Genomic DNA, 12,652 nt, shown 5'->3' on the forward strand with positions numbered 1-12,652 from the left:
ATGCTTATGCAAAGATGATACGCCTTTGGGTTAAGGTTATTCATTCGGGTAATCAGATTCTAATCTAAAATGTTAATACACTCAATGTTTTTTTTTTTTTTGAATGTATTGTTAAATTAAATTCAATAGAAAATAAACTTTTTACAAAGCGTTTTTGAGAACCTTTTTAGAACATGCTGTAAAAGTTAGAAAAAACAGAGATTAGTAGAATCTTGCAGCAAACCAAGTTTGGATGGTGGTATCCTCTCCATTCCGAAGAGTGCTAAGTCGATTGCAAATATTTTTGTCAATGAGCTTTACTAGTCTCTCCTCTGTAGCAGGTTGGTCTCCATGACGACGAGCATTTCTTTCTAGCCATATCGAATGTATGGTGTTCTGGAACGCATAACCGGTAATAAACTTCGTGGTCTTGTCAATCTCCACACCTCCAAGCAAAGTCATGATCGCTTGCCAGTCGATTGTAAACTTATGGAGTAGTAGCTTCTTCACGAGAGCCTCCCAGATTCGTTGTGAAAACGGACACTGGAAGAAGAGATGTGCAGTAGTTTCTAGCGGGTGGTTACAGAGGACAAAACCTGTGTGAGCCCCCGTATTCCATCGTTGCAGTTTATCTCCGGTGCTTAGTCTGTTTTTTTACCAACGACCAAGTAATAAAGGCAAACTTCGGTGTTACTTGTGGAAACCAGATCACTTTGTGCCCCTCAAAAGTAGGATGAGGAACTCGAATAAGGGACCATGTGTCGCTTGTGAGGAATTTCTTGCGGTAGCCATTGTTGCGCCCTTTCCAGAGAGCTTCATCCTCCCCTCCACATTTTGACTAAGTTTATGCTTCAAAATCTCTTCCTCTATCTGATTTAACACAGCTTGTCTATGTCTCCTCTGCCTGGTCTCTGCCATGACCTCTGCTACTGTACTTGATAGCGGGATCCCAAGAGCAATGGAACCTCTGTCTCCAAGTTGCTCATGTAGACTGCCCAAACTACACCAATTGTCGAACCAAAAAGAGGTGGATTCTCCATTACGGACCTGCACTCGATAGAACTGTTTCGCTATGGTTCTGTATTTTAGGAGCTTCCTCCAAATCCAAGAACCTGTCGTGGTGGTGTTCTGCTCTGCCCAGAAAGAACCAGTCCGAATGAGATGTCGATGAACCCAATTCACCCATAACGAACCTTTAGCAGACAAGATCCGCCAAATCAACTTGAGAATACAGACTTTGTTCGCTTCTTCGATGGAACGTAAGCCTAAGCCTCCTTCCTTCTTAGGCAAGCAAACATCTGACCAAGCAACCTTTGCTTTCTTAGGATTTAAAGAGGGTACATCCCACAAGAAAGCAGAACAGAGTTTGTCAATTTCCTTGACGCATGCCTTTGGAAGTCTAAAAGCAGAGATCCAGAAATTTGTGAGGCTGAATATAACCGACTGTAAGAGCTGAAGTCTTCCTGCATAGGAGAGGGTCCGAGCAGTCCAGGAGCTAATCTGAGATCGAATCTTTTCTAGCAGGGGAAGTTAATCCGCAGCAGACATTCTTTTAGTCAACAGAGGTAAGCCAAGATATCGTACCGGGAGGCTACCATATTCAAATGGGAATTGGTTGAGTATCTCCTCTTTATGTTCTGGAGAGACTCCAGCCATGTAAAGAGTGGACTTCTCGATACTGATATGCAGGCCTGAATGTGTCGCAAAATCTGTGAACACCTCCAAAACACCTTCAATCGACTGCTTTTTACCATCTATAAAAACCATTAGGTCGTCAGCGAAGCATAGATGGGTTAAGTTTAGAGATTGACAATTTGGATGAAAACCAAACTTCTTGTGTAAAGCAGCCCTATCCAATCGGCGTGAGAGAACATTCATGCATATCACAAACATGTAGGGGCTTAAGGAGCAACCTTGACGCAACCCCCGTTTGCTACCGAAATAGCCTGCTAGCTCACTGTTGACCTGTACAGAGAACAAAGCAGATGTGATACAGGTTCGGATCCAATGGATATAGGTGTCCGGGAATTCCAAAGCATGCATTGTGTTAAGGAGAAAACCCCACTGCACTGAGTCAAAAGCTTTCGATATATCGATCTTCATTGCACATCTTGGTGAAACAGAGTCCTTATGGTAATCTTTCACAAGTTCAGTTGCAAGGAGAATATTTTCCATCAACAATCTGTCCTTAATGAAAGCAGACTGGTTAGAGGAAATGAACTTGGGCAGGATGAGCTTGAGCCTATTCGCAAGGATCTTTGAGATGATTTTATATAGCACATTACAGCATGATATGGGTCTATAATCTTTCATAGTTCGAGCCTCCTTCTTCTTGGGGATTAAAGCTAAAATAGTAGAGTTAACCCCTTTTGGCAGAAAACCAGTCTGGAAGAAAGACTGGATAGCAACAGCACAATCCTCACCCACCACAGACCAGGATGCCTTGAAAAAACTCAACATTGAAGCCATCAGGGCCAGGAGATTTGTTAGAAGGCATAGCAAACAGAACCCTTTTTATCTCCTCCTTAGTAACCTCCCTGGTAAGAATGTTTTTATCATGCTCGTCACATTTGTAATCGAGGATGTCGGCCAGTTCCTCCTTTGAACATTCGACATAGTCTGCAGGAGAATAGTTGAGGAAAGTTTTGAAATACCTCTCAGCCTCAAACTTGATGCGATCATGTGTGTCAGCCACTCTCCCATCATCACAGTGAATCTCCTTAATGTTGTTCTTCATCTCGCGTAGCTTTGCTGAGGAATGGAAAGCTATATTGTTTTGATCACCTGTCTTAAGCCAATGTAGCTTTGCCTTCTGTTGCAGAAAACGCTCTTCGATATCAGCTAACATCCTCCATTTTGCATATGCTATGGCTTCCGCACTTGCCATATGAGAAGACGGTAGAGACTAATATTTGCTCATACGTTGGCCTTACATCATAATCTAGACTAATCCATTTGCATGATAATCATCAACAACTTCCATTCAGAATCGAATTATCAATGAGCATTAATTCCAAGCCTAACTAACCACCTAGCAACCTCATCATTTTCCATGGCTAGAAATGCTAAGTACTCACTAACTTAATTCTATTGGGAATTTTGTCAAACACCTTCTAGACGTGAAACTTCCTCTGATCTAGGCTAGCTCAATCAAGACTAATCTAGCACGAAGAACACCCTAGAGAGTAAGGATCTACAAAAGTTAAGTCCTAAGCATCACTTAGTCACCATAATCTACTTAGGCCCTGTTCGTTTGGCGAACTAGACGCAATATATGGATACAGTATCAAGACGCAATATTTGGATACAGTATCAAGACGCAGTATCTGAACGCAACATCTAAATGATGTTCATTTTTGTTTTTGGTTAATGCATGCAGTTATATTTGTTTTGTAAATTGATATTTGTAAAATGACCAAAAAACTCTTTATTTTGTGTTGAAGATGTTTTAGTAGTTTTAGTTATGTTTTTAGCTAAATAATTTTCATATTAAATTTAAATAAACATTTAATAAATTTTTTAAAATGAAATTATCTTGTTTTGACCGGAAAATGAGATTTTGTGATTTTGGCGGGAAAACAAGATTTTGTGGTTTTTGCAGGAAATGTAATTTTGAAAATTTTGGCGAAAAACGTAATTGTGGACGAAACAGAAGTTGGTGTGAAGAGGTTTTATAAAACGTCTGGGCAAGGTGAAGAAGAGTTCAAGAACGAGGTCTTGTAGCAAAGCTTCAACATACAAAAATTGTTAGGCTTCTCGGGTATTCTCTCAAAGGAGATGAAAAGTTTTTAGTCTACGAGTTTTTGCCCAACAAAAGTCTCGACCATTCTCATTGGTAAAAAAAATAAAATGATAAGGGTGTCTAAGCACTCACTAACTTAATTCATATTAGCGAAGCCTTTCACACAAGCATGGTTAGAACGGAGAGGCAAGGCTCAGTCCCAACTCGGACTTCCATGATGAGAAGAACCTCCGCACTACGGCGCTCAAAACGTGTCTAAGAGAAACTTTTGAAAAGCCCATTACAAAGGATTGCAGCTAGAATGTAATAAAAGTAAGTCTTCAAGATTCCATCAAGTAAGTTTCGGCTTCAATATCATAGTGTGTGCCAACAGAGTAATCCGGGGCTTCATGACTTCACCTCGTGATTCCTTATTCTGTTTTGATGCCTTGATCACTGAGATGAATCCTTGTTTAAGGAAACCAAACTTTAAAACATAGTATCATTTACTACATGATGGGGTCATAAAGGAAATAAACTGTGGAAACAGATTGATTTACACGAATCTTTGTTCATATTCCAAGCTTAATAGTCTAGAATCATATAGCACAACTTAATGTTAGTGAATATAGTTTTGTCTTCAACGAGGAGCACCGCTAGTAATGGAAGCATCATCGATTGAACAGGGAGCAAGCCTATCCACAGATGTAGCAACTTCTCTTACTTGTTCATGCATACCCCGAAAGAAAAATCCAGGTTGTTTAGGCACGGCGAGAGCTATGGAGCCAGTAGTGAGCATTTGGACGATTGCTGACATAGTTGGACGATCTTCAACATCTTCTTGAACACAAGTAAAGCGATATGGATACACCTAGTAATTTCATTTATTTGATAGTTATCTCCAAAGGATGGATCCACAAGCTCTAACGGTGACCCATTGCTCCATAATCTCCAAGTCTATTAAACATTCAACATTTTCATAATATGTACTCTGGTCAAATCAAAGAAAGCATTAGATAAAATTTAAAGTTTTAAGGGTGTATGCTCACATATGTAACCAAGTTACCAACACTACCATCCATCTGATAGAGACTACTGTAATTCATGCCGCTTATAATCTCTAGAACTAAGACCCCAAAACTATATACATCTGATTTCATGGAGAAGTGGCCGTACATCGCATACTCAGGAGACATGTAACCACTGCCACAAGTCTTAGTTTTTGTGTTGAGTGAAATAAATGAAATGAATGGGAAGAGCAATACTTACTAAGTTCCAACTACTCTTCTTGTATTGGCTTCCATTTGGTCCATCCCAAAAATTCTCGCCATTCCGAAATCTGCAACTTTCTGATTCATATCATCGTCCAAAAGGATGTTGCCCGCTTTGAGATCACAGTGTATAACTGTGAGTCGTGAATCATGGTGAAGATAAAGAATGCCTTTAGAAATTCCTCCAATGGTCTTGTACCGTCTTGCCCAGTCAAGCTGGCTCTGCATTGTAGAGTCTACACAAATCGTATTTACAATGTTAGTGTAACAAAAAATGGCATGCAATTTGAAAATTATATATTTAACTGACCAAAGAGGAAGTAATCAAGACTTTTGTTGGGCACAAATTCATAGACAAGTATTTTCTCATCTCCTTCTAAACAATAACCAAGCAGCTTTACCAAATTTCTATGCTGGAGCTTTGCAACAACAACAACTTCGTTTTCGAACTCTCTTTCACCTTGTCCTGATGTCTTTGATAGCCTTTTCACCGCAACTTGTACTCCACTAGGAAATGTACCCTGTAAGAGTAGTTTATTTTAAAATAATTCATAGTATTAGTATATGGATTTGGTCTAAAGTTAAATATGAAAATGAAGAAGTAATCAAGTGGAATTATTTCAGTTTGTTTTGTTCCACAACGATTATACAAAGATTGTTTGCACTTAATCCCATATATCTCAATGCTTAACATATGTGTGTGAGATTTGATTTGGAACAGGGGAAAATCAGAGTATTGTGGGGGAGGTCATCATTTGTATTGTGGTGAAACACACACGTTACTGTGGTTTACAAACAATGTAAAGAATTTGTCAAAAACTTCACCACTCTATTGGTTTCAAATGTTAAGCCAACATGATGTGTTTTGACTTAAACTGAGAGAATTATAAGGCAACGATTTACACAGCATAGAAACCGTTTCCAGAGATTAAAATTGTAGATAAACACCTTATACAATGGTATAATAATACCTTGTAGACTTGGCCGAATCCACCTTGACCGAGTTTGTTATTTTCCGAAAATTTATCTGTTGCTGCCTCAATTGCCCTAAAATCAAACTGAAGTGAACCTGCAGTCTTAATATCATTCCCATCTGTAGAAATAACCTCAACAGATTAATTAGGATAAGAGCACAACAAAATATTCATCCGAACTGAAAAGAGCACAACAAAATATTCATCGGAGCAAGTTTATCATTGGAGTCTTTACCTCCAGCTAGTGGTTCTGTCTCATGAATCGTCCTTTTTCTCTTAGTCCGGAAACTAAAAACAGCTACGGAGAGAAGAAAAAGGACGGTGACTGGAACAACAACAGCGGTGATTATGAGGGAGGATTTTTTGCCTCCTCCTTTATTAACATACATAGTTTGTATCAGATCACCGCCTATTATTATAAAAAAAAAGTTCACCATTTGTATCAGATCACCGCCTATTATTATAAAAAAAAAGTTCACCACATATCAATCCTTGTGCTAGCATATCTTTGAAAGTCTCAAAATAAAACTTGTGCTGAAACATGTAATCAAAGGAAAATAGAATGTTCAGACCAGGTGGTGGTGGTGGAGAAGGAGCTGAAGCCGGTGGAAGGGCTCCAGATGATGAAGGTGATTTCATCGGAGGAGTAGACACCGAAGAGTCCAGGGTGGTGGCGGTGTTTGGATGGCGCTTTGGTTGTAGAACGGGTAAAGTTCGTACCTTACATTACAACTCGTCCAAAAAAGTCTTCCACCAAGTTTGTTAAGATCCATTCCATCGATGCAACTTTGCAAACAGTATATGCAGTCTTGTCTTTTCAGATCAGGAGTGCACTGAAGCAGCCCGTACAAAGTCGGGTATGCGGTCAATGCGGTCTTTACCGTAGAGAATTTTCTTGCACTGTTGCCTGCTTCAATGGAAGCCTTCCTCATCGCGGGCGACACAAAACTTATGTACCCGTCTGTTTGATTTTTAATAGAAGAAATATTATAAGGGTTCATCATGAGTAATCGTCCTTCGTACGTAACGGTCGAGAGTATACTCTTGTTAGAGTATCTGAGCATACACTCATCGTAATAGACCACGACCTCTCTCTCGTTCGGACAGGTTGAAGGTGTCGTTGTAGGAGCTAGAAATTTGCCACACTACGTAAGAGGTATTGATTATGAGAACAACAAGTAAACGTTAAGGGAAGAATGGAGGCGAGACCGAAATCTCTTTCCTTAACTCTTTGAAATCCCCGCAGTGCGACATGATTAATGGTTACAAGAGTCCCAGGATACAACCATACACAACCGGGTTTGCTAATCACTCAAACACCGGCTCTATACGAACTTCTCTCTACGGTACTCTCGAAATGACACTTACTTTGTGAGAGAGAGATTGTTGGATGTTTGTGTTCTAAGTCTTTTCTTATCTTCGCTGATATCTCGATCGGTGATCGGTTAGGTAATGAGACTTGAACTTGTGTTTATATAAAGGTTTTGGATGACTTGGGTTTGAAATGGATTCTCCACAACCTTACCTAGTCCATCGCAAATCTAGGAGGTGGGCGACGTGAAGAAGCGACGATCTCTCAAGGAAATCCAACTCTCCACTTGATCACGAAAAGAAAGAGACCGAGTCTCACAGATCGTGAAACAGAGTTTTGACTCTATCCAATCTGACCCACTCCTCTTGGAGCTCCAACTTGAGCAAGACCAAACCATTAAGGCCTAATTTCTCATTCACACAATCCAATTTTATTAAGCCCACTAAGCTTAAATAAATTAAGGTCCAACAATCTCCCACATGAATAGGAATTACAAACTAAACATAGGAAGACTCATAAAAACTTTTACTAACTAGACTTGACTAGACTAGACACACTTAGACTAGACTAGAAAAACGTTCGAGAGTATACGAAAATGTTATTGTATCTGAAAGGTAGCCTTTTTCAGCTTTGAACCAATCATTTTTAATATCTGTCGGATTTACTTGGCCGAAAGGTGAACATTATGTCTTGAACCACCCAGATTTTAATGTAAACCTAGACAACAAGTATCGCGCAACAATATCTTCTCGTAGAGATTTTGTTCTCTATTGTGTCCATTTTGGCCTTGGACTTTCCTGGGTTCATGAGTGAACTTGGAGAATATAGCCTCTCTTTCATTCTCCTAGAAACGGCCCCATTTCCCATCAGTTTTGTTTTTAGAAGCATCCTGTAATACTCCACTAATATCTCAAAACTATGGTATATCATTAAAAGCTAATGCTTAACCTCAACTCTTACAGGTAACACTGTTTATTTTTATCTTTAGGAACTGGGTATAGACATAGTTTTACAGTGTTCAACTCTAACTCCACTTGATTTTGTTGTCCCATTTGAACCTAGATCTTGGGATCTCCAATCACATAGGTGAGGTTTCCATCAAGTAGAATTTTTATTTATAGGCTTTAAACCCATTCCTCTTGATAATTCAATGATTTAATCATTTAATCATTTATTCAGTGTCCAAAAAATAGCTGATTGCTATAATAGTGTATACATAATATTGACACTGATTTTTCCTACTTCAGGAAATCATCCACAAAGTTCAAAAATTCACATACCTTCTTAAGCTTTATCCAAAATAATGAATTTTCTAATAAATTTATGTGGTATCATGTTGAGAATATTATTTGTGGTAAGCAACGCTTCCCCCCACATTTTATAGACTAACCTTTAACATTTCATTCATCTTTTGCCACATAAATAAAAAAAAATATTTTGTACAATCATTAAAGAGAGTTACAAAATTAAATCACACAAATTTATGTGAATTTAAACAATATACATATATGTATATATTCCATTTTCTCATGTTGATGATGGCATTTTTGAGTCATGCTTTAACGTAAGTTTCATGCAAATCTCATGTTAATCTTTACTCACTTTGCATTTTTGAGTTTAAAAACATTCATGCATAAGTCAAAAGACTTCACCAAATGAAACTAAACTGAAATTTCCATTATTAAAAAAGGAGATACCAACTACAACTTATTCTTCTCTATCGAGACTACACTTATTTTTCTTGGAGGTGGAAAGTCTCGGTTACATCATTGTTTTAGACACCTTAAATAACCCATCACAAACAAACCCATCACCTACGTACATCCCTTTCTTGGAGATTACAAGCTTATCTGCTTCCATCTTCACCTTAAATCCATGCTTGCAAATGAGAGACCCCGAGATTAGGTTCTTGCGCATATCCGGCACGTAAACTACGTTTGTCAAAGTAATCTCACATCCAGAAGTAAGCTTCAAGACTACTTTGCCGTAACCTTCAATCTTTGAAGTAGCAGAGTTCCCCATGAAGAGCTTCTCATCATTCGTGTTCTTGCTGTATGTCGAAAACATCGACTTATCCATGCAAATGTGCCTAGTTGCACCGGTGTCGAACCACCAAGTCTCCGGATTGCACTCGGCGACGTTAGTCTCGGTGACAAACGCACAAAAATCAGCTTCGGTGAGATTAGCTTCATAATTGTCGTGTTCTTAGGAGCCTTCTTACTACGACACTCAAAGACTTGTGGCCCATCTTGCCACAGTTGTGAAATGTTCCGGTAAACTTTTGTGAGTTTCCACCGGTTTTCTTCTTGAACTTTTGCTTGTTCTGTGGCAGGACTTTTCCTTTTCCCTTGTCTTGGTGCCCCTTATTTTGCCACTTTCCTTGTTTGTCAACTTTGTGTTCCGCCATATTCGCGTTGGGATCACGAGTTTGAGCACCAAATCCCATTTGTCTTCGGTTGGTTGACTCAATGCGGAGCCTCACTGTCAAGTCTTCGAGACTCATCCACTTTCTCTTCAGCTTGAGATAGTTTTTAAAATTGGTCCAGCCAGGAGGGAGCTTTTCAATGACGCATGCTACTTGATATGTCTCGCACAGTCTCATTCCTTCAGCATGTATCTCATGTAGGAGGTTTGTTAACTCCTCAACTTGCTCCATTAGCGGCCGAGAATCCACCATTTTGAAGTCTTGAAACTTTGCAACTGCGTACTTTTGTGATCCTGCATCTTCGGTGCGGTACTTTTTGTCCAAAGAGTCCCACAGTCCCTTTGAAGTCTCAACGTTACAGTAGACGTTGTACAACTGATCATTGAGACGACTCTGGATGTAACCCTTGCACAGGAAGTCACTTTGTATCCAAGCATGTACGCTTGCTAACGCATGTGGATCCGTGTTACCCTCCGAGATAATGGGCTTCTCCTCGTTAGTGTACTTACTTAGTTTCAGTGTGGTAAGATAGAAGAACATCTTCTTTTGCCACATTTTGAACGATGTTCCATCGAACTTTTCAGGAAATAGACCAGCCGAATTTACAGCTGGAATCTGCACCCCTTGAAACTGATCTGGGACTGCAGCTGGTACAGGTTCAGGAACTGCTACTTTCACCGGAGGTAGCGTACCAAACTGGATGTCATTCCCAGTTCCATTGGTGGTGGTCTTGGTGACCTCAGCAACGTTGGACACGTTCAAGTCTTCACTCGACATGTCTGAAACACAAACACAAAGCTTTGTTCAGAACCGTATATCAAGTCGTGAAATGACTCTGATAATCAAGTGAATAAATCAACAACACTCGGTATATATTATTTGCGAACAAACACAAAACCAACAAGACCATGCATATGGGTTTCGCAAAACCAAACTTGTTCACGTTAATTGTTTTGAGTTGCAAAAATAAATAAATAACACAAGCAACCCACTAAGTCTACGATGCTTGTGTGCTAAAACAATACAACACATAGAAAACCACTTTTGATAGTTTATTATTATTGCACAACTGCGGTTTAACCCTTGACTAATGTTCTCTATTTTCCAAAAAATAAATAAAACAAAATCAAGTTGCAGTTTTCGTTAACCTCTCAAGGCAAGAAATAATAAATCTTTAAACTTTCAATTTGCAGAAACTTAAAAACCAAAACATTGTGTCTATTTATGAGTTTTTAATTGGCAAATAAATCCAAACCAGAAATTCTGCAGTTTATGAATGCAACACAAAGGCAAACTGCAGGTTTTGAACAACACAACAATTGGTTTCAAAATAGCTTTTAGAATCGCAATTCTCAATAGCAAATAAACAATATGCAAGCAGCAGGTTTTACAAAACCAGAAATCTAAACCAATTGCAGCTTTAACTCAGCCTTAAAATCACAATCTTACGCTGAGTTATAATCAACACACACTTTGTTTTTCCTTTCGCACAGAACAAAACAGGTCCGAGACTCTCAAGCTCTCGTTATGGTTTTTACCCAATCGCAACTGTGGTAAACAAAATTGTGATTACACACACAACTTCTCCTTAAACGTTTATGAAATCTCAAATCAATCTGTTAGATGTTTATAGAACAACAACAGATTCAAAGAGTTAACAATGTAGGAGCTAGAAATTTGCCACACTACGTAAGAGGTATTGATTATGAGAACAACAAGTACACGTTAAGGGAAGAATGGAGGCGAGACCGAAATCTCTTTCCTTAACTCTTTGAAACCCCCACAGTGCGACATGATTAATGGTTACAAGAGTCCCAGGATACAACTATACACAATCGGGTTTGCTAATCACTCAAACACCGGCTCTATACGAACTTCTCTCTACGGTACTCTCGAAATGACACTTACTTTGTGCGAGAGAGATTGCTGGATGTTTGTGTTCTAAGTCTTTTCTTATCTTCGTTGATATTTCGATCGGTGATCAGTTACGTAATGAGACTTGAACTTGTGTTTATATAGAGGTCTTGGATGACTTGGGTTTGAAATGGATTCTCCACAACCTTACCTAGTCCATCGCAAATCTAGGAGGTGGGCGACGTGAAGAAGCGACGATCTCTCAAGGAAATCCAACTCTCCACTTGATCACGAAAAGAAAGAGACCGAGTCTCACGGATCGTGAAACAGAGTTTTGACTCTATCCAATCTGACCCACTCCTCTTGGAGCTCCAACTTGAGCAAGACCAAACCATTAAGGCCTAATTTCTCATTCACACAATCCAATTTTATTAAGCCCACTAAGCTTAAATAAATTAAGGTCCAACAGTCGTTAACGACAAAGGTGACGCAGCGGCGACAAACTTCCGGCGACAAGTCTCCACGGCAAAGGAAAAGTCCAGTGGCCCTGTTGGGAGCTTGTCCCACTCCCACCGTGACGTTTTGGAACCCGGTGGAGTAAGGGGCGTTAGGGGAAGAAAGAGAAGACAAAACGGCTCTGAGATTGGTTAAGTAAGTGCTGTTACTTGTGTAAGTTGTCGTATTTGGACAATCATGATATATGTAAAAAGGATCTTGAGCAGAAGCTCTGAAGATAGTGAGGAATGAGAAAAAGAAAAGGAAGATGAAAAACACCAAAGAAGACATGGTTCGACTTCCTTTAAGATTTGAGTTTCACATAATGGAGATCTCTCATTTATAAACTGAATTTTGTTATTTTCTCTCTAACTACTGCTGAGTAAAGTGAAGTAGACGACGATAAAGTCAATCAAAGTCAAAGTAAACTATTTTTTTTTTTTTTAAATTGTCATTTTAGTCAACAACAAAAATAAAAATAAATTGTTGGAAAAAGGCTATGATTTTAGTTATTGGATCAATGATCTAAATATCAAATGGAGTACGAGGCGTTACGGGAAGTCAGAGAGGACAAAAGGGTTATGAGATTGGTGAAGTAACTATTGTTCCTTGAATACGTTG

General features: G+C 39.1%; 1 protein-coding gene and 1 pseudogene across 1 annotated transcript; both read right to left on the reverse strand.

Moving 5' to 3' along the window:
• On the reverse strand, positions 202–2,866 carry LOC104733344. Its single transcript, XM_010452927.1, has 4 exons — positions 2,513–2,866; positions 1,575–2,421; positions 692–1,442; positions 202–625 (listed from the first exon to the last, which is right to left on the reverse strand). The coding sequence occupies exons 1-4, from the start codon at positions 2,864–2,866 to the stop codon at positions 202–204; spliced, it is 2,376 nt and encodes a 791-aa protein (XP_010451229.1).
• LOC104733345 lies at positions 4,287–12,322 on the reverse strand (annotated as a pseudogene).

The sequence above is a fragment of the Camelina sativa genome, chromosome 12, assembly GCF_000633955.1.
Source record: "Camelina sativa cultivar DH55 chromosome 12, Cs, whole genome shotgun sequence".
Taxonomy (NCBI): Eukaryota; Viridiplantae; Streptophyta; class Magnoliopsida; order Brassicales; family Brassicaceae; genus Camelina; species Camelina sativa.

What these genes read in the sequence shown, in the direction of transcription:
- LOC104733344 (XM_010452927.1), bottom strand. Translation starts at nt 2,866, where the DNA reads ATGGCAAGTGCGGAAGCCATAGCATATGCAAAATGGAGGATGTTAGCT. An exon ending in CCAATTCCCATTTGAATATG is followed by an intron (nt 1,443 to 1,574) that starts GTAGCCTCCCGG and finishes TCTCCTATGCAG; the next exon opens with GAAGACTTCAGCTCTTACAG. An exon ending in CTACTTTTGAGGGGCACAAA is followed by an intron (nt 626 to 691) that starts GTGATCTGGTTT and finishes GTAAAAAAACAG; the next exon opens with ACTAAGCACCGGAGATAAAC.